Source organism: Rhea pennata, chromosome Z (genome assembly GCF_028389875.1).
Source record: "Rhea pennata isolate bPtePen1 chromosome Z, bPtePen1.pri, whole genome shotgun sequence".
Taxonomy (NCBI): domain Eukaryota; kingdom Metazoa; phylum Chordata; class Aves; order Rheiformes; family Rheidae; genus Rhea; species Rhea pennata.
Window position 1 is genome coordinate 48,529,933 of NC_084702.1, and position 26,360 is coordinate 48,556,292.

Sequence of the window (26,360 nt, forward strand, 5' to 3'; positions counted from 1 at the left end):
CTTTCAAAATCTGCTGTTTGTGAAGACTTTTTTACTGGAGTGATTATGTCAGATGTGCTTCAGTGAACTCTTCTAGTTTGTAGGCAGCAATTGGCACTAGGTTGGTTCATCACAGTAACATGACAGTACTCAAAAGGTTCAGAGATAGTTTCATAATTATTGTTAGCATGATTCTTGAAAGAAATGATGAGCATCTCATAAACCCAGATGGGAATTTGTTACATTGTTGATAAATGTGTTGATAAATGTGTTTTACATTTTTAAATTGATAAACAGTGAAAAGCAGAGAAGATACAATAAGGCAGATGGTTGTTTATAAAGCACTTGCAAGTTGCTGCAATTTGAAGAATGGTACTAATTGTTAAAAAGAAGACAAAAATTGGAGTGGGGGGAGTGTTTCAATGAGTTAATCATGAGCTTTTTAAAAATAAAACCTTCAGCAGCTTTAGTTCAATTAGAACCATTCTTGCCATCCTGGGTATATGCAAAAGTTTAGACTGGGAGTTCTTAATAAACTTTTGTACCAACCATTCTTGTGTAGCTGAAATTAAAAATAATAGCAACCCACTTTTGTCTAAATGTAGCCATGCCCTTCTTTCTTCTTTTTCTTGTGAGAAAAAGAAACAAGATTTATTGCATAGCGAAATAAAATTGAATTATCATAGGTCTTACTAATTATGCCTCCTTCAAAACAATATAGCCTATTGCACCCCATCTACAGTATAGAATAGTAAACTCTGGAATCAACAGAGTTTGCAGCAAGGAGGCAAGATGGGATATAGTTTGTTTACTTTTCATTAAAGGAATGGTGAAAAAGAAATTTATTTTTTGGCAAGTAGGAGAGTAAAAAAATTACATAGCAGTTGTCCTTAGGCAGAACAGAAATAAGTATTCTTGATGAAACCAGTTGGTTCATCTTTGCCTTGTACTTCCTCAGTTCTTGTTTCCATCAATGATATTAAAAATTTTGTGAAAAGTATTTCTATAGTATTTCAGCAGGAGTTCTTTTGTAAACTAAAGATATGCAAATATCTGCCTTCATCAAGTAGCTCTTTTAAAAAATTTTTTTTTATTTTACCTCAGTTGTAGAGCTCCAGAACATTTAATTTTCTTTCACAGGATTTTTAGCTTCTTCAAGATCAAGAATTTAATACTTTCTGTGTCTTCAGCAAGAGACCCATATCTTTGAATTTTCTGGGAATATTTTGATTAAAATTCAGCAGAAGAGGGATATTTTTTAATAAAGCTGTATCAGCTGTGTCAGATCTTAATAGGGATAATTTGGAAGGAAAAAATTCAATTATGAATCAATAGAGCGTTGTATTTCTGTATATGCAAACAACCTAAAATTACTTTAAGATGCTCCAGCTGCTCAATTCATATTAACTCAATCACAACTGAATGTCGGTACCAGATAACTGCTGTTGAGCTCAGCAGCAGAAGTACCCACTTAGCGTGCCTGAGGCTGTTAGCTGCAGTTTTGACTATTGAGGAAGATGAGTTCACTAGGTTTATTGCTTAGGGTTATAGAGGTTTAATATCTAGTTACCTATCTTAACTCTTTCACTTTAACATCTACAACAGTAGGAAAGCCTTGTGCTCCTCTGCAAATATTGTCAATTCCTTCTTGCATTCCAGGGCTGTAGATTTGCCTCTTGCATTTTTGCAGAAGTTGTACTTTTTGACTTGTTCCAGTCTATCTGCCAGATCTTCCAGTTTCTCTTGCACAAAGCCCAGTGTGTGGTTTTTGTTGTTGCTGGAAGTTTAGTCTTCTCAGACACATGATAAACTTATTCACGTAAGAGAGGGACGGGGAATTCCTTTGATTTCATTATTCCTTTTTTTTTTTTTTTTTTTTTTTAGTGGTTCTATATTGCAGAAAAGGTAAAGAAACGAGATCTACTGCTGAACCTGGAGAGAAGCTCATTTTTTAATACTTTTCCTACATATCCTACTCTTTCACTTCCTTTTTTCTCTGCTCTGCTGGTTACCACTGCTGTTGGGTGATATCCTGAATATGTTGTTGTATGTAATGAGATACAAAAGATCTTTGTGGAGGGAAAACAAGGAAATTTTCTCTTTGTCATGGGGAAGTGCTTATGTTTTTGGCATCACCTCAGCAGCTGTAAATTGTACAGGTATGATGTTAATTTTGTACTCTTTCACAGTAGATCTGTCATATAGAAACAAAGGTTTGGAGAAGTATGTTAAAATAAGTAAGCTTAATGAAAACAAGAACCATTTAGAACACAAGGTCTTTAAAATTCTGAAATTGATTTTTAATACATTGTTTTTAATTCCTATTTTTGCTGTTGATAGAATCTTTTCAGCTTCTGTCCTGATCCCCAGTATATAGGACTCTTTTCTAGTTTTTTTCCTTGGATAAAGACTAACATATATCCATCCAGATTCTTTCATGCATGTGAGAGTTGCACGCAGAGTCCAAATAGATGTAAAATATGTGTTTGAAAGCATTTCTGTTAGTGTAGAACCTAAACTGGTTTTTAGACATATTTTCCAACATTAGGACACATACCTTTCTTATGTGCTGATGAGAATTTTGATTCAGCAGACTAATGCTAATGCTAAGCAAGAGTAAAGAATCATATATGTAGGAAGAGGAGGTTGTGTGTCCACTGCAAACTGCAGTTCTTGATGAGATGGCATTTTAGATACTGCATGTAGTTTCACATCCAGGATGTTGGTTAGAAAAATGAAAAATATGGAAAATAACTGAAATAAATACAGTAAAAAATAGAAGTTAAGAACTTTGTTTTTGTATAATATTCATACAACAGGCACAAAAGGTATGTTACTGCAGCTGGTTGTACCGTGTGGTACCAGTATAAACAAAAGAAGGAAGTTACTCATAGTATCTGAAGACTCTAGGCAGGAAGAAGCTTAAAACAAGAAAAAAAGTTCAGGACACGCAACTAGAAGATGTTTTTAATTCTAAGAATAAATATATAATGAAAATATTGGGAAAGTGTGAAGTGTTTTTACTGCCTGATTATCAAGGTTTGCTACTTGTTTTCTAGAATTTACATAGCTGCTTCTTTGCCATTAAATATGTTCACACTTTTGTTCCTTGTTCTGTATCAACTTTTTATCCTACCTTACTTGGTATTTTGGAAATATGCATCAGATCAAAGCAAGTGAATATTCCTTTATTGCTAACTTAGAGAGATTTAGAACTTAAGATTAAGTTTTCAAACAAATTTTGTACCGTGTGCTAATTAAAAAGCTGTGTGAAACTGCAGGTAGCAAAGGAGGGAGGGAATAGTGCTTAAATAGCTTTCAGCATAGATAGAAATGAAAATCTAGTATAGGAATTGTTTTTCTTGAGGCAGAATGAAGTATCCAAGATGTTAGGAGAGAATGCTGATAGCTGCATCAGCTCTTTGCTTCATTTATTTATTCTTCCTCCTGCTTTAAAACTTCATAGATCTTTAATGGATTCGTTGAAGGAAGGAATCAGCATCTTTTTTCAGAACAGACATGCTTTTCAAAGTAGTCAAACTGTTCACTGGAAAATAGTACCCAACATACCCAGAACTCGAGAGATTCAAGATGCAACTGCTTTAGCACGTGTACACATACATATGTCGATATTGTGTGAAAGCAGCTATCCTCAGATTTGGCACATGTAAAAGAAGTGAATGGCCAGAATATCATTTAAATAAGTGGCAAAGATATAATAGAAATCAAAAATCCTTTTCCTGTATTTCAATGGCTTGATGTTTCTTTCAGTGATAAGTTGGGAACTACAACAGTCAGGGTAATAAATGCACCTTTTGGAGGTTTTTGCCAGGCAGTGACAAATGATTGCTAACTATTACATGCTTTACTAAAATATAAGTGTTGTAAATATCACACATACCATCTACCTGAATCAAATCCAAAAGGACAGATGCAAGTCTCTGTCGTATGTACAAAATGTATGGGCAAAACTGATCAGTATGATCCATATATTCTTGTGCTTGTGAAACTCATGCTGGTGTGCACTGTTACAGTAATGGCTGAGGACCGTATTTTTCCCTTCCAGATATCCTTGTGGGTACAGCACTTACTATCCCAGCAAAGGTCTACAAGAACTTACCTTTTGGCTAAACCTGTTAATGAGAGAAAGGGATAATGTCTTTTTCCATGTGCTTCTTGACAAATATTGTGGGAGAGATCTTTGTGAGGAATGGAGAAATCCACTTGGTGCATCTTTTGAAGGCAGGAATACTTGGTCAAAAATGGTACATGCTAGAGTTGATGACAATTAGATTATCTGGTGCCTTTTCTACCTTTCTTCTGAAAAACAGTAATACAAATTCTAATAGATAATACTCAGAAATGAATTATGTGAGCAAACAGGATGCTCAGTGTCTCTAATGAGGAAGTCATTTAGTTTTGGAAGTAGTATTGATATCTCGGGTACGTTTACTGGTAGTACTGCTTATTATCTTCGAGTCAAAGAAATCTTTTGATTGCATCTCTGGTAATTCTGTGGTCAATTCCATTGCTCAAAGCAGGGCTAGCTTCAAAGTTTGATCAGGCTGATCAATAAAAATTATGCAAACTGCTTTGTAGCAGGAACATTTTAACCATGGGTGGCTGCTACAGAGGTCTGTCTTCATAGACTGGTGGCAGAGCTTTCTGGTACCACAGATAAAATTTGCTACAGTGAGGTATAAGAAAACTGATTGTTAGATGGGGTGTTGATAGGCTCACATGGCTGCCAAGCAAACTTAAGGGAGAAAATGTGCTAGTTTCGAACTTTTGTAAGGCTCAGATGTAACAGTTCACTGATGTTTTGTTAAATACAATAACAAAACTGATGACAGCTTTGTAAGTAGCACTACAAATCTTATGCAAGTGTTCCCCACCTATCCTTCAGGAAGTTCGCGACTGTAAGACTTGTAATTGGAATAAGACATAGACTCAAACAAGAAAGATAGAGTTACTTGCTGCATAGCAGCCACGGTTCTTTCAAGTGCTACTTTCTGTATGGATTCTACAACGTACTCAGAATCATCTGATACTTGAGTTTTGAGTGTGTGTTGCCTTCCAGCAGCCACTTTCTTAAGAAACGTAATGTGATGTACTTGAGAAAGTATTAAAAGCCAGCATATATACCCCTGCTCAACTCAGTTGTGTTCAGCAACAAATGCTCATTAGGCGTGCGTGTGCTTTCAGGTTAGTTTCTAATGGACAAGAAGAGAAACAGATTATATGACAACATGAGGTTGGGCCCATAGTTGCCAGCCAGGAGTAAAGCTTTAGCCTGTCTTGCATTTCAATCTACTGCTCAGTTCACTGTGTCACAGCTCTTCTCACTTCACTGTTTTGGGAATACTGGAGAACACTGGAAGCTGGTTTGCTAGGGACTAAGTAAGGATTAATCACGTTGTGAGAACTCTAGTCAGTACTTCTGATGTCAGTGTTATTCAGTGTTCTCTGTCACACTAATATCTAACAAGCAAACATATTTCCAAATGTATATAGTTCTAGGTTGATAAAAATTTGAGAACAGGTGCATTGAAATCAGCTTGTGGAAATGATCAAGGTACATGTTGAGTTGCAAATACATGGCTTCATGGGTTCGATCGGTTCTACATCAATAAGCTAAAGCTCCAAAGTAATAAAGTATGTCATAAATATTTTTCTTTATACAAATACAGTATCCTTGTAAGAATTCCACAGTAAATCTGTAAGGTGATATTTGTTGATCTTCACGTAAGAAAATTCTGTTTCCAGTTCCAAGACTATCCAGGAATTTAAAGATATCTATTCTTCCACTGTCTTTTACAAAGATAGGATCCTTGGTGAGTTACTCACTGTGATCTTGTGTTTATGAGTTTCTTACCTTTCCACCTCTACAGGAAACCAATTGAGGGTATAGTTAGATACATTAGAAAGCAGAATTCGCTTGGTTGCAATGCAGTATTTAATAACATTATTGGTTTTTTGACATAAAAGTAACTGATAACCTCAGAGATAATATGGGTAATGTGAACAGAAGTGAAATAGATTATAAGGTGAGTGCAAGTTGGAAGTGAAGGTTGATGCATGTTTTTAATACTTTTTTTTTTTATTTTTTTTTTTTTTTGACAGATCATATTCAGTAATGGAATAGATCCTAACCCATACTGTGGTAATGTAATTTTGGGCTGATGTCCCACATTGAGGAATGTGTGCATTCTTGATTCTTCACTACAATCCATAATTTTAGGAATACTGTGTTGGGAAAAGAGCAGGAATAGCAGGACAAACCACTGTATTTGTTTCCCCTCAACCTAGCCAAAACTGGAGTATTTGGCTGACTATCAGAAGGAGCAGCAGTAATTTTTTCCGGCATCAGCGGAGGCATTCTACTGTTTAAAAAACAAAGCTTCTGTTTCATTAGCCCAAGAAAAGGCTTGGCCTCTGCCATCATTTTGGGGATTAAAAATGAGGTTCTCATTACAAACTAAGTTGTTGTCTGCCTGTGCCTGCTGTTGCTCATGAATTGCTCCTGGTTCTGTCAGCAGCTCGCGGTGCCTCTGTGGCAGCTGCGTGCCCTCGGCTGGCTCCGTGTCCTGAGCGCAGGAGCACTCTGCAAGAGCAGCTTCCCAAGCTTGTGTCATGCACAGCTCAAGTACAGCAGAACCGGCTGCTGTTTATATTACGTTATTGTCTCAGAGCTCAACTAGATTAGGGTCACCACATGAACATTGGCAAAAAGATAGTCCCAGCCTAACAAGCTTGTAGAAGAGACAGGTGGGAAAGGAAAAGTGTGGAGAACAAGATTTTAGGAAAAGTGTAGATGATAATACAACGACTTGTCACCTTGCTTCCTGCCAAACTCTGTAGTGATTTGTTGAGCTCCTCACAAGCCGTGTGCCAGTGAGTTCCTCCTGCCTCCCCTGTCTGCGGTAGGGCTTGAACCAGAACGAAGCAGGAGTGCCCTTCAGCCTGTGCACCTCCATTTGTTTCTGAGACTAGAAGGATGGTGGTCGCCCACATTATTGACTGGCAATAGCGGTGGTGATGATGATGATCACAGTATCCCCTGTATCTTTCTATCTTTTTACTCAACATAAGCAAGTCTGCACGGAACTCTCCAAGCAAGCAACTGTGGTATGAGTAAAATAAATTACACACAAGCATGTTTCTCATGCTCCTGATGTCTGTTATCTTTATCTATATGATTAAAATTGCCCATTTAATACTTTTATGAAATACTATACAAAAAAAATTCAAAAGCTGGAGGTTAGGAAGAACTTCCCAATCAGACAGGGTTATTACATCTTTGTTTAGAAGGAATTGTCATTACTTCCTTATCTTTGTTACATTCCAAACAATAAATAGTTATCAGTTAGGGGATATGAATTAGCTGGACATGCTCAGTATTGAGTAGTTGTAATGAAAAATTGACCTAAGAGCATGCTAAACACAGCACCTCATTTTACAAGAACTTTTTTCCTCTGACAATATTTGTATTCAGTAGAAGATCAAACACAATATTTGATGTTTATATAAAATAAGAAATTGTCGTGGTTGTTCTTAATTGGTGTCGTGTTATACTAAAAGCTCATGATGCACTTTTTTGTGTAATAGGACTTTCTCTTGCTGATTGTACTCAGAAACATATATTTCTTGCTCAAAGTATAAGTAAAATTCATTAAAACAGTGAATCATTTATAGGGTACAGAGCTCTATTATTAACTATTGTTTTCCTTTTGTCCTGATACTTTTGCCCAAATAGCTTGATGGGAAGTACTATACTGATAAGTTGTCTTTTGGAGTCTTAATAATTAATGTAGCAAATGTTAGTAGGTGTGCATGCAGCATGATTTGACTATACAAGTTCCTTAGTCGTGATTTCTTAGGAAGAAAGGATACTATATGCTTCTTGGACACCATCAACATAAATATTCGTGATTAACTAACAGTATTCTTAAATACACCCATTTTAAAATGAATTACTATGGGCTATTAAGTTTATTTTATAAACCTTCTTAACCAATGATATTTCTTCTTTGTAGCTTGTTTAAAAACAAAGCAGGAAAAACACTCGAATCGGTGTTTCCAAATTTGATTTAATGAAAATGTTTTGAACGGTAACTTATTTAATTTTTAAGTTTCAGGTATTCTCTATGAGAGTAAAATGAAAGAATTTTGTAGCACTCTTCCTTACCTCTTGATTGAAAGTTCTGCTGTTTGCAGTACCTAGAGTTTTTGTAGTTTGCTCTCCCTTTGAGTTTGCCTGCCAGCAGAACCTAAGGATATGTTTAGACAGGCTCAATCATGCTGTACAGAAAAATGAAACCTTTTCTTGAGAAACAATGAGGAAAAAAAAGTGTAGAAAAAGGTTCATCAATGTCCAAGGTGTTTTCTCAACCTTCAGCCTGATATCCCCAGAAGAGACAGTGCCCTCAGGGCAGTTTTTTCTTTTCTTAAGGGAAAGTTTTGTTCAGAGTGCTAGGTATCATAACCATAGACTAGAAAGCAGAAAGAAAGTTAGCCTACTCTCTTAGAAGCTAACTGCTGGCTTTTGTTAGTTACTTACAGCCAGTGAGAGTCCCAGGTATCCTCCTTAACTTTGTGATGAATTAATGACCCCTTTGCACTCTGGTTGGTAATTACTCCACCTAGTAAAAAGAGTTGTAAGTTTAATAGGAAAAATATAAGAGTTTGCTATTTGTGTTTTCTGGGTATCAACTATTACTTGTACCAAGAAAAGTAAAAAAAGAACTGCTTCTTGCAGCCAGTGCCATGTCCTTTTTCATTCAGATTATGTAAATCCAGTTTGTCTTGACCCACAGCTGTTCTGGAGTATGATGGCAGAACAGTTAAGACATCTTGCTGTGGAAAGAAGGTGTTAATTTGAGTTCTGCTCTGGATTTACATAAAATTAAACCTTCAGTCCATTTGTGAATATTTATCTGGTCATTTCTGCTGAGGAATCAAAGGTGGTAAAATGAGATGCTTGACACATCACTGCCTTTTTGTTTGTGACTACAAAAGCTGGTAGGCTTTAACTATGTTAATCTGGTATGTCATTTGGGTTTGGGATAGATTTTTAACCTTTCAAAACCGCATAGTACTATACTCAAACTACGAATTTTTCATTAATGGTTGGAATCAAACCTGCTATTGTTCAGTCTTCCAGATACCTTTTCGTAAGTCATCTCTAATATGAAATTTCAGATAGTAATCTAAAGTTTAAGTTCTTGAATTGAAATTTTAAAACATGCTTACGAGCCTTATTTATATTTGTTCCCCTGTTAAGCTTTTGGGAGGATTTAGTGTATTTGTTTTGCAACCTTCTCATCCTTTTGTTCCTTAGCTTAGCTTGGGGATAGTGGTCATGTTTTCTACTGATGTTGGATTGCTTCTAGCACAAGGTGCCTGACTGAAGCCTCTGCTTAGTACTGATACATATACATGTATATATTTAAATAGAATTGAGAATTTCAGTAAGATTTGCTACATAATTAAGCAGTTTCTGAAGCCACATACTTGTCGAGCTGTTTATAGAATAAGACATGCTTTTTTTGGAAAGAAAAAAAAACAAAAACAAACAACCCCCCCCCCAAATTAAACCAACAGGTGTCAGCAAAGACCACGTTAACAAAACATTTGATCAAATCACATTAACAGTATGTACTGCATTTGTGACAATTCCGTGTTGTTTTTCATTTAATTCTCTCAAAAGATCTTGAGATCCTATTTATGATCAGTCAACTCAGAATCCAGAATATCACACTGATGTATTAGGATTGAATTGAATTGCTTTCAAAAGAAAAAGCAAGAAATCCCTTAGAGGTAGTGTCAATTCCATCTTAATGAATTGTTCTCCCACACTATAATCCAAGTGAGGTCTTTTGTGGATTTTTAAAATGCCATTGATTTTTTTTTTCTTGCAATGAACAGAGCCTTTACAAAGTCCATTCAGCTTTTAGGATTTTTTTGTTCTGGTGTGGTGATGGTAGGGTTTTTCTTTGTTTGTTTGTCCCAGTTCTTAGGTAAGTCTGTGTCCAAGAGCAGTATGTCAAAAAGTTCCTTTGCCTCTCTCATAGTTACTTATTGGCAGGTTTGTCACTTAAGGGTCAAAATAAAGCTCATTCGACTAAGGCTATGGCAACCACAGTAGCAAGCCTCGGGTCAGTCCCACCTCTTGAGATTTGCCGCAGGGCAGTCGGTTGGAATTCATTTTGCATTATTTCGCTAGGCATTATTGCCCTGACACTGCAAAGAGGAAAAACCTTGTGGGTATATTATAAAGGTAGCTTCCTTTTCATGCTTATTTTCTCTTTTTGCCCTTATAGTGATTATTATCAGTGAGGAGATAAAGCTTATAAAACAAAACAATCCGTTACTCATGATAATATTTCTACTAGTGGTTTAAAATTGCTCTTTTTTAGATCTAGTGATAAAACACCTGACCTGAGTACACTGCCTTGAAGTCCCTAGAATATTGCTAGTAGTGCTGAGGGGCCTAATCTCTTAGGGTGAATTAAAATTATTTGAAAATAGCATTCTTTCTAGACCCATGAATGGTCCGTTTTTGAGGAAGTTAGATTCTAAAAGATTCTTATGTCAGGGCTGAATTGATAGCTGGAAACACTTACGAGGGTTGAGAAAGCTGACAATGATTCTCTTGCTGTACTGTGCAGAGTCAGGTAGGAGAATGCACTACTTTGGAAAAAAAGAACACACAGGCAAATGACATTGATTTCGTTATATAAGTAGAATTGTCAGACAAACTGGTAATGTCAAGCAGTTACACCTTCTAAATGTAATGCACTCACAGGAATTGACAAGAGACTAATCCTAGAAGTTGAATTAGCTCTATGCATTCTCTAAAGAAAAAAAAAATACTTGCAGTTTTCTTCAACTCAGAGCATAGTAAATGATATCCAAATGAGTTGTTATAGTAGTAGAGATGGTGAGACTTCAGTATTTTGAGCAAATCTTTGTCAACAGTATTTACAGTAGAGTTTTATTTCCTCTCTCTCTCCTTTTTTTAAAAAAGATTTTTGCCTGTACTATAAGTTTGTATAAGAGATTAAATTTAGGTTAAAGTATGTTTAAGATTGATAGAGGAATGACAACTGCAGGAGGAACATGCTTAGCCTTGCTTATGATATGACTTATGAGTAAATAGGAGGTCAAGCAAGAGGGGAAAGTGTCACAGCATATATGTTCAGTCTTGATTTTAGATTTAATACCTATCTGAGTCTAAAAAATCTGGCTACTGACAAAAAATTACAGACAAAATTATGGCCATTATATTCGCTTATTCTCTGTGCATATAGGCACTTTGAGAACTTTCTTAAAAAAAAACAATGAAAACAGCAATATGATAAGGTATTTAAGGAATGTTGTTTCATGGATTGACATCTTTGGAGGCAGAAGCCTCCTATCCACTGAATAAGTGTATCATTGCCAATATAGCTCATCGCTGATGTAACGTAGCCTCTGTTAATTTTGAGCGGGTAGTTCAGTCTCCTTTCTTACTTAGCCCTTGGAGTAGCAAAAAATAGAACAACAGTGGTAATTGTGGTGATAGGGCTCTGCTTGCAATTCGAATAGCTGTGAATGGAGAACATGACAAAGATGGATTAGTTTATCTTTGAGTCCCCTGTGTGGAAAACCTCAGATGCACCTGAGTCTGGCCCACAAGAAAAATTTATTTAACCAATAGTTTGCTCTGTGTTTCCTTCTTCGTTCCCCCAGAAATCTTTCAGAATTGCATAGGAACAGGCAGTGGTGTGAACAACTTGTTTTGACAGCTGGCTCTCTGATGCCCTCTTTCCAATGGTCTTGTAATCTGTCCTCTTCACGTGACTGGTTTTAATGTTGGATAGTCACATGTGCTTTATTCTTTCTCATGTGTTAACCATACACTAGCCATATGACAAGGTTGTTGGCATTTTGGTCATGAGGGATGTACACACTGGAGAAGAGTAGGACATGTGGCATTTGATTATCTTCAAGGGGTCTTTGTGGTTTGCCAAAGGGTTCCTCGCATCTGCCATGAATTCATGAACAGTTGCTGAGTGGCAGTGATTTCCAGTGACTGATAGGTGCTGGTTTAGAAGGAAAAGGCCTCAAACCTCACAGGCTCGTACCTTTTCTTTAATATATTTTTAGCAGCAGATTAACTTGGAAAACATTTTGCAAGTCTGGGAAAGTAGTTTATCTATTTCTTTTCTTCTCTGCAAGGGGTTTGCTGCCCCATTCTTCTACTTAGTGTAGTGATGGTAGAGTTAGCCATGGTTCGTTTTGAAAGTGGGAATATTCGCAAGGGAAAAGAGAATTCTGAGAACTTGGGTTGTAAAGCACAGCAGGGAAGAGCTCGACTAGCAAGGCTCAGTGCACTTCATTGCATCCCAGCATGGGTTTTGATGTTGTATATACTGAAACAGCTCCCCTGGATTAGAATGTAGGTGCTATAAAACAAGGCATTACGTTGTGATCTATTATCTGTATACCTGGCTATCTGTGTTATGGAGAAGTTCAGCAGTGGCTCAGCTACAGTTCTGTTTTTCCTCATTTGTGTAAATCAGATACTTGAAATTTTTTGTATGTGTTAAACCATTTCATTTCTTAGAAACTTAAAATTTGGTGTTTCTTATTTTAAAATGAGTTATTTTGAAATTGTCTTCTTGCTTTGTAAGCATGCTTTTGCCTGCTGTTTTTCAGACTATTTAAAGCCCTCTGACACTTACTGTATCTATCTCTGCAGTGCAGAGTCTTGTTGTATTTGTCTCCGCTTATAGTCACACTTAGACTTCAGTATTTCAGGACCTTTGTAACTTTAAACGTATGAGTAGAAAGTTTCTCCGATCTTGCACTTTGAATACTAACTTTTAGGGAACTGAGAGTGTTGGACTAATCACTTTTTCGTGACTGGAAAGGAATTTCTCCATTGCTACAAGAAAAAGTGATGAAAGGTATGATTTCCGCCCCCCTTTCCCCCCTAGTTCTCACAGCAGGCATAAGAATATCTTGAAAGTGGTTAGTTCACATACTTGGTTCACTGTTTCAGTTCTATTTTCCTGATAGACTGCACTTGGAAGTGAATGAAGAGAAGGTATGTCATTAGAATCAGGTTGGAGTTCCCAGTGACTTATTCAGGAGGTAGAGAATTGTCTCTTTTCCTTCCTTCATCAGTCCATTTATTTCACGTGTTTTTGGTAGACCTTTACTTTTTCATTTACTTTCCCTTCTCAGACATGCATGCTGCCTGCTCACAGGCAGCCTTATTTATTGCCTTGAATTACTTCAGCACACTGCGTACAATGTTGGCACACCTCACTAGTTGAAATCACCTTAGAAAATGCAAGAATATCACAGGTTAATATAAACAGGCAAGTATAGGGCTGCCTTCTAGTGGGTGTCACAGCTTGCCATGAAAATGACCCATACTGGACAAATCATTGCTAGGTATTTCCAGATGAGTTAGTAACATTGGGCTGGAATGAACTGCCTGAGTCACTGAGTATCTGCAGTCAAAAGCAACCATATGGCAGATGTTTAGTCCAGAAGAGTTCATAGAGTGTAACCTCATATGCTTTCTCGTTCAAGAAGTCACAAGGCACTTACAGCAATTTTCAGATCTTAAGGATTAAGCACTAGAATTTGCAAGCTAATAATGTTACCTAAAGAAGTTGTGGCTATTTAAATTACATTCCTTATGTCTGGGACATAGGCTTCTGATGGAAGGTCTAATTATCACTATATAAATAACATATTATACTTTTCCTCTCTTTTGAATACCTATAGAAAAGAAAGTTTTGCATTTTTTTTTGCACTTTCAAATTTTTATAAATTTCATATCATGCACAAATATCTAAGAAGATCCCCAAAGTGATGTTAGATTTGCAGCATTTTCAGTACTCGCAGCCATGTTCCTTGGTAGGATAGATTTATATTAGATTTTTTCAGACACATGCTATGACAAATGCAGTTAACCTGGCCTTATTTTCAAATACGGGGAATATAAGATATCCCTGAACTTGTTGATCTATTGCAAAAAAAACCCCATGGGAATCTTACGTAAACAGCAGCAGTTTACAGTGGTTTTTGTTCTTCTCTGTCTCAGCCTTGGAGACCATCCTAGTGCTGAGCTGCCTGAGAGTCATCACCCTTTCCCCTTTGCATCAGGGAATCCTACCTATTTTATTTTTCTTCCTGTTTTCTCTTATTAAAAGCATTCATTAGGTTAAGTCTTTGCTATACTATAGAGTGCTCTGATTTAACAATCTCAGTTTTAAAGGCTGATATCATAAGTGCATAAAGACCTAGTTAGAATCAGAGCCCCATTGATCCAGGCTCTGGAAAAAAATGAGTAAAGATTTACTTCTGCTTGAAGTGGTCACAATGTAAATAGATAAGAGAGATTAGAAGTAGATGCACATAGGAATAAAAGGTAATTTTTTTTGCAAGTAGTCTGATAGGTACATATGTATATATATATATATATTCTTCATAGCCATTTTTTTATCTCTTCCAAGTGTTGTTTTAATATTTTTGGAGGTTGGTACTTGCCAGTATTTAAAGTGAAAAATCAGATCTCTGTGTTTGAGGCCATATTATCATTATACTCATTTCAATGTCTGTACAACATCAGCATCTGAGACTGCAGGAACTTAACTGCTTTACTTGTTGGCATTATACTGAAGTTGATTTCGGTGAACCATAAAAACTTTGGCCCTGAAGGTAAAATTACACTGTATGCATGTTCCTAACATACTGCTTTGGGGATAAACATGTCTTAAATCAACTGATCGCTTACAGCTAAATTCCCTCTCCAAATGTAGTTTCCCTGTAGATACTAATGTTCAGTAAGACTGATTTTTTTTTTTTCTTAAACCATAAAGTTTTTTGACCATGATTCTATCAATAAACATATTTGAGCTGGGTAGCAAAAAATTCACATATTTCTATAATGATTTTTGTCTTTTGTGAAATGTGTGTGTGGGGAGGGCTTTTTTAATTAGCTTTCATCAGTACTTTTAATTTGTTCAGATATGTTCCAAATGCTTGCATATTGTGTTTGCGCACATGTACATAATGAAAACTTTTGGACTTCATTGAAACTTTATTTGGTAATTGTGCATTTAGAAAATTAAAATTGAAGTTTATGGTACCCTGGTTCCTACTTGCTGGGTTCATAGTGTGCTGTTAAGATGCCACCACTTGAGAGCTTTGTTACAGCAACGTTTCTGTTGTGGCTTAATATGCTGCAGGTTCAGCTGGCTGTAATTGTGGCCTCGAGGAGCTGGAGTAAAGAACACCAGCTGGGTTGTACCCAGATATTCTTAGATTAATATTTCGGGACTTATATCTTGTCCTGTCTGGAATTCAAGAGTGCTTCCCCAAGCTTTAAAGGGAAGGCAGTCACTGTTTGAGTCTCTTAATGAGCCACTTTTTTTCCTTTTCAATTTGCCTTTTTTTTTTTTCCGTATTTCAGTGAAGCCACTGGAATCTAGGCAGTTACTTCTGAACCATTTTTACAACCCCATATGGACAAAGCACTTTAGTTTGTTTTACAACTTAATTCCCAAATTAATAATAGTTAGAAAGTTCTTCTGTTTGCATCTCCATTTTCTTAGACTATATAAAGGTTAAAAAAAAATTTCCCTAGATATTAAACAGGCTTTTAAAGTGTGAACAACTTTGTGTTATGTCTGAGACAGCAACTACTTGGTTGTGACTAGGTTGATAGGTTGGTGGGGTTTTTTTTTGGGGGGGGGGGGGGAGGTTACTCTTTGAAAAAATCCCTAAAATTTCAATTTTATTTCTACATAGAGATGAGATTTAAACTCCCCTGTCCTGGGGGAGGCAGGCAGGGATTTTTTTTTTCTGTTTAGAGCACCTTTGGCGCAGCCCTCCCCTGATCAGTGAGGAGAAGCGGCAAGGCAGCCTGTGCTTAGGGTGGCTAAAGATCTGCTCGCCGCGTAGCTCGTGAAGCGAACCTGCAGGGGAGAGGGTTTCAGGAGTCCTGCTTCTGGAAAAAAGTGCTTTCAAAACATTCCTTTGCAAAAAAAGAGCCTTTCTTGTTCCCCTGAGGATACATTAATTGGTTATAATCCGTAGTTTTGAGGCACATGATTATTCACCCAGCAGCAGGTGATGGATTCACAGGTGCAGTTCCTGTTTCTTTGTAGTGGCAAGCAGCCTTTACTGAGGGACATTGCGGACCCTTCTGTATGAAGCTCTAAGTTCTATAATTAGTTGTATAGTGAAGAGTTAGATATATAGCAAAACATACACAAGTTTAGCCACTTGCCTGTAAGTCTTCTGACTAGATATGCCATTACTGTAAGCAGTCTAATTTCTGTTTGCTTTTCTGTTTTAACCTTTTTTTTTTTTTTCTTCCAGATTATTACTAAATATGTTTATGGACTGCTGGAAAAGGAATGCCACTTGAAAAAAGTAACTCTCCCAGTAAGTGTTTTTTTTTTTTTTTTCTTTTTTTCTTTTTCCCTAGTTGTTCTTCTGTCAGCTCTGTAAAATGCTGAGGAAACTGCAGTCCAGTATTCAGATAAAGACAAGCTGTGCTCAGGCTCCGTGAAAGGTGGTGTTGCAGAGCACTGAATTCGCATGTAGCTTGTGCATGCATTTGTGGGAATGGTTCTGCCTGACTTCTAATGTCTCTGTTTTCTCCAGCTGAGCATTCCTGGCTTGCCAGATGTCAGAATTTCCAAAATGTGGTATTTTTGGTAGAGAAACCGTAATCTTTTCAAGAAGTATTTCCGAATGTTCCGAGGCCTTTACGGCTGTATTTAGAGAACTAAAGACAGGTGTCTTTACAAGAAGAGGAATAACCTCAAAATAGTCGGAGTAAATTACCTCAAATCTTTTTAATGCACACTCGCAGAGTAGCTTTTTCAGTAACTGGTTAACATATGTATGTGTGTGTATATATATATATGTATATATGTATATACATGTACACACGTGTGTGATAAAGTGCTGGTGTCAATTAGTGGAAATGCTTGATCAATCTTTAGAAGTGATGTAGCACTCTGAAATATGTGAAATATTTCTGTCTATCCATATATGCGATATCATGTATTGATACCATGTATGATCATGTATTTTTATAGTCTGTGGGGAGACGGTAGTGGCCTCTCTGTGTAGGTTTTCTAGCGCTGCTATAAAGGACTCTTGTGATCTTTGAGAAGCTTTCCTGCAGCCATTGCTCTCAGCAAGCCCTTGATATTCAATAGAGGAAAATCCGTTTGGGCTAAGCTTTAACAATTCTGTAAAGTTTTAAAATTCCCATTTCGAATTGCTAACTGTTGCTGTTTGGGGCATGTTTTGATAACTTGCCCAAACTACTGCATGTTTTCTGGCCAGGCCTTACCACTGTCATGTCACCAGGGCAGAAGTGGCTGTGCTGGGAACTCCAAGGAGCTGCCCGGGGAGAGCAGCAGCTGCCCTTGGCATTTGCAGTCCTCTAAAGGATTGTGTTGCACGTTTGCCCCTGGGAGACGGAGAAGTGGATCGCACTTGTGATGACACTCTGCATGATGCAATGTGTGATGCTGTCTCTGTAGCTTCTTTGCAAAGATTTTCTTTCTGAGGGGAGTTTTAGTCCGAAGAGTGCTTCTATGTCCCAGAAAGATAGTATGTTTAAGGAAAAAAATATGCTCATCTCTCCTGGTCTGTGAAACCAGGAAGCTGTCATTTGTAAAATTCTGAGTGCCCGAATTTTGAGGCTATAGAACTTTCTTTGAATGTCCTTTTTAACAAAATATGCATGTACATAATGCAGTGTTAAGGCTAAGTTACTAACTTCACAAAGAATGAAGATATGAACAAAATTAGAATAAGTATTATCATATTTCCATCGCCTTTCTTGCACTCTTGGGGACTCTTATCCTTGGCTCTGAGATTTGGATGTCTGGGTTGGGAGAAGAATGGCCTACCCTGTCTAGCAACTGCTGTTGCACTACATTTACTTTATTTTCTATTGTGGTGAGTGACGTAATAGTCATTATTACAGAATGGTGTTCATACCTTATACCAAATTGTCCACACTGCTCACAATTAAAATGTTGCATATACTTTGAGTATTTGCTCCAAAATGCAATTAAATTATGACATTTTGCAGAGTACGGAGGTAACGTATCTAGGAATAGCTTAACTATACTACTGACAAACTTCATCAGTACAATACAAGTAAATATTGTATTTATGGAGAGGTCTACAAAAAATGAGATAAATGTAAAAGAGTAGGTAGAAGTCGAAAAATGAAAGCTGTATGAAGACCATCTTTAAAACACCACTTAAGATAGATTTGCAAGTAATAGCACAAAAAACCCCCAACTGATTTAAACTAGTTAAGGAGGCTAATATGAGCAGTAAGATAGCTTTTAGCAAGAGTAAATCCAGTGCAAGCAAGGGCAAAAGAAAAGAGTTTGAACTCTGGCAAGTTGGATATAAACAAAGATTACCCAAAACTGAATTTGAGGAGCAAGTTGTTGCAGTTGTGAAGCCTAATAATGAACTGGAGAGTTTAATAAGGCTGATGGATAATCAAGTGCAAAAGGAATGCTCAGAGGAAAAAAAGTCAAATAAGAAAAATTAGAGTTATTTCCAATATTTTTTGTTCCAGAGGCTTTCATGCTGTTCTTTTTATTTATTTTCTTTTTAATGGGATATAATTCTGAGGAACTATCTCAAATTGACATGTGAGTAGAGGGAATCTTGAAACAAATTGATGTGATGTGCAGTAGTCAGTTGTCAGTTTCCAGGATGAGATGTTTTTTAATCCAAGGATTCTGAAAAGCCAAATATTAAACTGCAGAGCAGCCAGCTGTGACATAACTTACTGCTTAAATCAGCATTTTTACATCAGAGAAATAGAAAAGGAGTAAATGCAATAATAGACTTTGAAGAGGCTCTAGGAGTGTTTCACAGAACTCAGGTTATTAGGAAGTGTGACCTCTGTACTAAGCAAATTAGTAAAAACAATGATAAAATACTGAGTTAGTAAAGGTAAAAGTATATACTGAGGTAAATTCAATACAGTTTTTTATGTTTTATTTTAAAAAGAGGTCTATATTAAAGGAGTTGGAGATCATGTGAAGAAGAAAGATTTTGCCAATAATGGAGTACCTAGGTTTTCAACATCTGTCAACAAGCTTACTAAATTCTTTTATAAAAATAAACTGTCGTGGGGTAAGAGGTAGGAGTCTTCTTATGAACTAAGAATTGGTTGAAAGAAAAAAGAGATGTTTGTATTTTATAGCTGAAAGAAGTTGCACTGACATACTTGTTCATAAAGGGGAAAAGGGGATCGATAGAAGGTAACAGTCTACTGATTCTTCTAAAATTGTTTAGAGTACTTAAATCTTAAGCTGATTGTGATGAGTTTTGGAATTATTTCATGATGCTGAATGATTAGATGATAAAACGATATATGAGATGCAACTTTGATAAATGTGAAATTATGGGGAAAATAACTTGCTGTTAATACGGTAGCTGTTTCTACTCAGGAAAGAGATTTTGGAGTAATTGTGAATAGCTTGTGAGAGAAGATCAGTTAGTGCTCAATGGCAGTCAAAAACCTCAAAGCAAGTAGGATGGTAGAAATTATTAAGCGTTGAGAACAAAACAGAAAAACATCGCCATTCTACTCATTGTGTAGGCACCTATCTTGAACGCTGTGTGGAGTCTGGACGTCATATCAAAAAGGATATGAAGAATTTGAAAAAAAACAGAGGAGGCTTGCAAGAATGATTACAGGCACAAAATGCTTTTCAGACAAAGATTAGACGGAGAGATTGTTCAGCTTGGAAAAGAGATGACTGAGGAAGGAATATGACAAATCTATAAAATCATGAAAGGTATAGAGGAGATGAATAGGGAATAGTTATTCATTTTTTTCATAATATAGAAGCTAAGGGGCATCAAATTTAAATTATCAGCCAGGAGATCTCTAGTGAGAGAAAGGAAGTACTTTTCTCAGGTATGACCCAATTATATTTTGGAACTCATTGCTTCAGAATACTATCAAGAAGAAAGGTACAAATGAATTCAAAAGAACCATTTGACAAAACTGAAGTGAGATAGGTCCATTGAACTATTATATATGCATATCTGGATATGAATTCTGGCTCCAGAAGCTCCAACATTGCTGGCTGCCAAAAACAGAGAGGAATCGCTCTGTATCCAGCCTGTTCTCATACCGTTCCCCTGAGCAATCTGCTGTTTGTCAGAAACAGGATCCTGGGACCTATAATATGACCAGTATGGCTATTCTTACATATGCCTTTATATAAATGCATTAGAAAATAAAGAGGGAAACATTTTTTTCTGCACTTCATCACAGATGATCAGGAAGTTGATGTATTGGTCTTCCTTTTTCTATCAATTGGTTGTGAAGTTGATAGAGTGCATAACGATGCTTGAATACTGGAATTGTTTTGCAGGACTATTAAGGGATGGGGTTCCTGAGTGTTTTTTTTTTTTTTTTTTTTTTTTCCTCTTCCCCTCCAGCATGATCTTAGTAGTGTACTGAAATACTGTGCATCAGAGGTTTAAAATGACTGTGTGGTAGGTTCTCTCATCTTTCTTAATTTCTACCTCTTGTGCAAAAGTCCAACTCTACTGTCTATTTCAAGTTCTCAGGTGGAAGCTTCAGTTTTTACTCCAAAATCTATAAATTTATTTTCAGATATAAAACCAAAGAACTTCAGCTATAAGATCAGGAAAGTTTGCTCCATATTTTCCATATTTTAGTATGTTAGCATCTATGACAATATAAATCTAAATCTTTTTTCCTACAAGGAAGCTTAGATGTGTATTGTGTTATCGTTAGCATAAAGTACTGCAGTTCTCTTGATGTTCAGGATCTACTAGTGGATCCTAGGACTTGAAAATTTAAATGAAGAAACACATTTTCAGGGAGAAACTGTCGATTTATTTTAAATTTCTCATTTAGTGCTCCACTGAAGGTTATGTTATTAATAAAAAGAAGACTGCAATTTCTTTTTACCTAGATGAAGCCTTTGTATTTCTCTAATGGTATAATCAGTGATTGATCTTTGCTGTTCTTTAGCTGTTGAGGACAAATAAAAGATGCTTCTGAATTAAATGCATCTCTAACTAATTCTGGGAAAGCCTGAAATGGAAGTTTAAATAATTACTAAGACATGTTACTGACAATAGCACTAAAAAGTATTGCAGAATCTGCTAACTTTTCAGTGCTTTGCTCTTTCATTTCAATAGTTAAAACTTCATTCAGTAGTTCTCTTGATCTACTAGAAAGCCAAGATCTACTTTTCTTTGAGAAACAGTAGTTTCTTATCACTACTGCTTGTCCCTTTTAGCAATTTTGCAACTTAAGTCCAATCAATACCTGTTTTGTAAAAATTCCACCTGCTTTAGGTATGTTGAGTTAGCTGGAGTAATCACTAAATGTTAATTAGTTGTTTCCAGCATTGATCGGCAGCTTTCTTTTTTTTTCTCTCCCTTTTTTTTTTATTATTTTGAGTGAAAATTTGTAAATCAGAATATTCAATATTGTGAAGACTGTAACGTGAATGAGTTAGCAAGCTTTATGCAGAATCACATAACAGATCTTCTTATCTCTCCAGAAGCAAAGGAACAGTTTTCTCTCTCCACAAGCTGCTCACAATTCTGATCTTTTTGAGTCTTTTCAATATCCCATTTATTTGCCACGCTCTTTCTTCCAATCACAGCAGTCACACTAGTTTCACCTGTTTGCAGTGTCCAGACTCATGATTTTTATTGTGTTTCTTTACTGGAATAAGAAAAAAAGTAGTTTTTATGTTCCCTTTAAAATCTTAAATTTCAGTCTTAACATTTAAAACGTCCGATGTACAAAATAAGACTGCTAGAACCCAGACAATTTTCATGCATTTTGGGCTAGTAATAGCTAAGAACTGAAAGTTGTATCATAAAGTCCATGTGGTAGCATGAACATAAGATTAAGAAAAGGTTTCAAGTACACTTTAATGCTACCTTGTGTATTGATAAAAACTATGTGAAGTACTAAGTAGTATGCTGTTGAAATATGATACAGACTCATGTGAGAGCTCACGAACATCTGAGATAGAACTCTTATGGAAAAATTAATTCAGTGTTTGGAAACCTTATGTATGTTATAATGTCTGTAGAGCGCATAACTCATCGGAGCATTGATCATAATTGTAGACATTCATAAAACTTATGAATGATAAGTGCATAGGAAAAATAAACCTGAGAAAAGATTTATTAAGCATTGTATCTTCGGTAAATTATCACAGAATTTAGATTGATTTGACATTCCTTGCTACAAATTATTGGAAGACTGTTATCTCATATGAATAACAATGTTGAATCATATTGTTAATGTATCTAATTGAAATTCAGCATTTTACTGAATATATTCAATTTGTATTTAAACAAAGGATCAGAGATGAGTGTTCATGAATAGGTCCAGAATGGAAAATTGTTAATAAATATAAATTATTTTATGTGATCTCAGTATGTCTAGCACTAAATGGTATTCTACATTGATTTGTCAGTAAAGTGAGGTTGTGCACAAGAGTGACCTTTATGTGCATTCTTTAGTGAAAGCTTGATTTAATGAATTACTACTGTTTGAAGATAAATTGGCTTGAAGAAAAGTTTCCAGATGTAATTAAGTTGAGGAAGGGAATGAAGAGGGTGGGTTTTCTTGTTTTGTTTTTTAATCAACTTAGTAGATATTTTTAATTGTTTTAAATTAACATATTTTCAGAAGTGTGAACTAGTTAAAATTTGTCTTCTAGTACATATGATTACTAAGCGCAAGTATTTCCTGTACTAAAATTTAGTTTTTAAAAATTAGTTTTTAAAATAGTAAAATATACAGCCAAATTATGTATTTATCTGAAAAATGAATTTACAGTGTTTCTTCTCAGTTGTAGCACTGTAGGTATTGTTTATTTGCAAAACTGAATTAATCTTACCATCTTTACGATTTAATCTATCTGCCACTGTAAGTTTTAAGGTAATCAATACAGCTACTTAAGAAGTGGCAGCACGATCTGACTGTACCCCCAGTGCCGTAGCTGTTGTGGTCTTTTCAGCAGAGTGTACTTTTTACGGTGTGTGGTAGGGAGTGAGAGCTGAGGCACATGAGATGCCATTTTGGAGTAGGGAATAAGGTCTTCAGTTCTGTGGCAGATGTTGAACACAGATATGATCAACAAGCATTATTCCAGTTAGGAATTCTCTTTGTTCAAGTAGCATTATTGACTCCATTTAAAAAAAGACGTGAGACTTAGTTCCATTTAAAAAGTCTGAAGGCTGAACCATTTGCCTACTCTGTTCTTTTCTTTTTCATTTTATTCAAACGAAAGAAAAGAAAAAAAAAAAGGGCTAGATAGGCTTTTTTTTCCCTGCCTTTGCAATGTTTAGACCAGAATAGTTTGGGTTTTTTGCCTTGAGCCAAGTTTGCTAAACCAAGTATAGACCTTAAAATAAAACAAAACAAAACTGTTTATTATTACTGTTTATTCTGTAGAATAAGAATAAAATTTAGAAGTAGATTATGACTTGCTGCATATCAAAGCTGCTTGTTGATCTCTTCCTAAATCAAAACAGCAAAGCATTGACCCTGGTGCAGAACTCTTAGTGAAGCCATTATTTAGTCCAGAATTGCATTTTCTATATTTTAGGCCTATCGTATTAAATTTATAATGGACAGATTTACAGTACTGGTTCATTTGTAGCTTATTGGGTATTTATGTTGAGGTGGCTGAGATGGAACTTTTTTTCACGTTATGAGAGACCTCTATTGTTGCTTTAGGCATATGGTGGTGAGAAAATTACTTTTTTTTTCCACGACTTTTCCTTTATGGATTTTCTTTTTTTTGCCAATAAAATCATGTAAACAACTGAAGTTTTAAAGCTTTATCGTACTTTTTACCACTTCTGTTTGATGTAGTAAAGTTAAATCTCCTTTGGATAACTATTCTAAACTCTGGTATATTTTTATGTTTCAAAGTTGCTTTGTGCAGATACTAGGTTCTGCTTTACTTTTATTTAGCACTAGGCATACATTATATAATGTACATACAAATACTTGTTAACTAGTAAAAGTTCTGGTATCAATTCTGATGGCTAATTTTGTAACTACGGGTGTTCTTTTAAAAGTGTTTATTGATGCATAAAAATGTGTGTTGGTTATAATTGCAGGTAGATGCGACTGAGAGTGAACCAAAGAGTTTTATCTTTATGAGTGAGGATGCATTAACAAATACAGACAAACTGTTGGTCCTAATTCATGGTAGCGGTGTTGTCAGAGCAGGTCAGTGGGCTAGAAGACTTATCATTAATGAGGATCTGGATAGTGGCACGCAGATACCATATATAAAGAGAGCTACTGAGGTAAGTGAAAACGTGTGTGTGTGTCTGTGTGTATGTGAAGAGCTGTACATCTGTGATGTTTTAATTTGTTAATCAGTGTTAAGTGTTTTTCTGTATGTTTGTTTTTCTTCGGGAGGGAATGCTGCTTTTTTTTCTTCTTCTCCGCCCTCTCCTTGAACTTTTTTCAGCTAGAAATAAGTTCATCTATTGCAGTAAAAAAAAAAAAAAAAAAAATCCTAGTTGTATGTCATATTGTTTTGGCGGCACTGCCATGTAGTTTAATATGGCAGCTAACGTGACAAGAGCCCTTAACGGGAGATGAGACACAATAGAAGGCACTACAGAAATTTGTTATGATTTGAAGTGTTTTATTTTACATTTCATTAGATTTGTATGTATTCTCACTCAATGTCTGTTGTAATCTCATGATAACATGAGCTTTCATGATAACAGCAGGCTTTCTTATTAGGCTTGTACTGAATTTGTTAGAAGCTCAGGCTTTTTCAGTTTTGCACTGAATAATGATTCATCCTGATTCACCTATCAATACTTGACAGTAGAAAACATTTAAGTTTAATGGACACTATCTTTTTATATTTACATCTCTGTCATGTTTTGCTGTAATGTGTAATAACATGCGAGAGACACTGCACAATTTGTGTAATATTTTTAACATCATAATTTTGTAAGTATAATTCATCTCTTTCATCCTGTTACCTAAATGAAACCATCTGTAGCAAACATTTGAAAACCCTATTTAAGATTCACTATTTCTGCTGGTATATTCACCAAGTTAAGCTAATGCTTTAATATAAATAGCGGTTTTGTCACTGACAGTTATATATGGTTTTCTAAAAAAAGCTGAATTTTTTACAGTAGCCTTTAAAGTGCTTGATACAGAAAATGGTTATCTTCAAACAGTTTCTTTTTTTCTTTATTTCCAATAAAGCTAAAAAGAAAACATATTAAAACTTTGGACCATTAAATTATTTTTGTTTTGTATCATTCACTAACAAAGTAGCAGGTTACAATTTGTGTAAAAAAAGAAATCTGGTCTTATGACAGTGATGCTTGTCTTCATTTAACACAGTTTTTGTACATCTTAAATCAAGACTCAGAGGTAGATCCAAAAATAATTCAGGGTTATGAAGTATAATATAAGTATACGGTAGGAGTAGTACATGAGATTAATTTCTATAGTGCAAGTTCCAAAATTCTTCCCAAGGAAGTTGAGGAGCTGTAGATACTTAAATTTTCATATCAAATAAATATATTTTCATGAAAAATAGGTAGTATTCAATTGTATTTGAGTAAATGTGTTGATACTTTTGATATCCTGTAATCGCTGTAGTGAGAATTATATCATTGGAAAAGACAACGTTTTTTACAGAAGTCCAGCCCCACTGAAGACATTTGGATGCATTATGTTATAACTAAAAGAAATTAAAAAAAGAGATAGCTGTATGCTCGTATCATGTCTTCTTCATGTATGGATTACGTAAATTACTAAAGTACAGGAAATTATGGTAGAGTGAGAATAAGAACTTCAGATAAAAGCATATCCTTTTCTGGCTTTTATGGTGTTCAATCTGCTTGATTTATGCACTTCCATCTCTTACAGAATGAAAGTAACTAGCCTAGATAGCAAACAGCCTGAGTGAAAATTGTCATAGCTTCTCATCCTATGTTGTCAGTTTGACTTAAGGAATTATTTTCCGTGATCTCCTACTGTTTTTTCTAAGTGGTCTCATCCTTGAATGAAATCAGAATACCTTATCAAAGTGCTGGTAACGGAAGAATATGGGTTCTTTTGGTTGGTTTTTTTTTTGTTTTTTTTTGTTGTTTTTTTTTTTTTTGTTGTTTTTTTTTTAAGTATACTGAGTGAATTTGAAGTGAATGATAGTATCCAGGGTTTGAAAAATCCACTGATCTGTTGTGAGGGTGAACGTTATGCAGATTGCTTTAAATGGTTTCTGCAAATTAGGTTTTCATTTGTAAAAACAAAA

At 35.6% G+C, this 26,360-nt stretch overlaps 1 protein-coding gene across 3 annotated transcripts in view; it reads left to right on the plus strand.

The window, feature by feature from the left end:
* The window catches only part of ARB2A (ARB2 cotranscriptional regulator A), a 266,771-nt gene that overhangs the window by 34,149 nt on the left and 206,262 nt on the right, over positions 1 to 26,360 (plus strand). For all 3 annotated transcript variants that reach the window (XM_062599538.1, XM_062599537.1, XM_062599539.1), the window contains 2 exons: positions 16,366 to 16,431; positions 24,184 to 24,375. In XM_062599538.1, the coding sequence (XP_062455522.1) occupies positions 16,366 to 16,431; positions 24,184 to 24,375 (258 nt within the window). The remainder of the gene's footprint in view (positions 1 to 16,365; positions 16,432 to 24,183; positions 24,376 to 26,360) is intronic.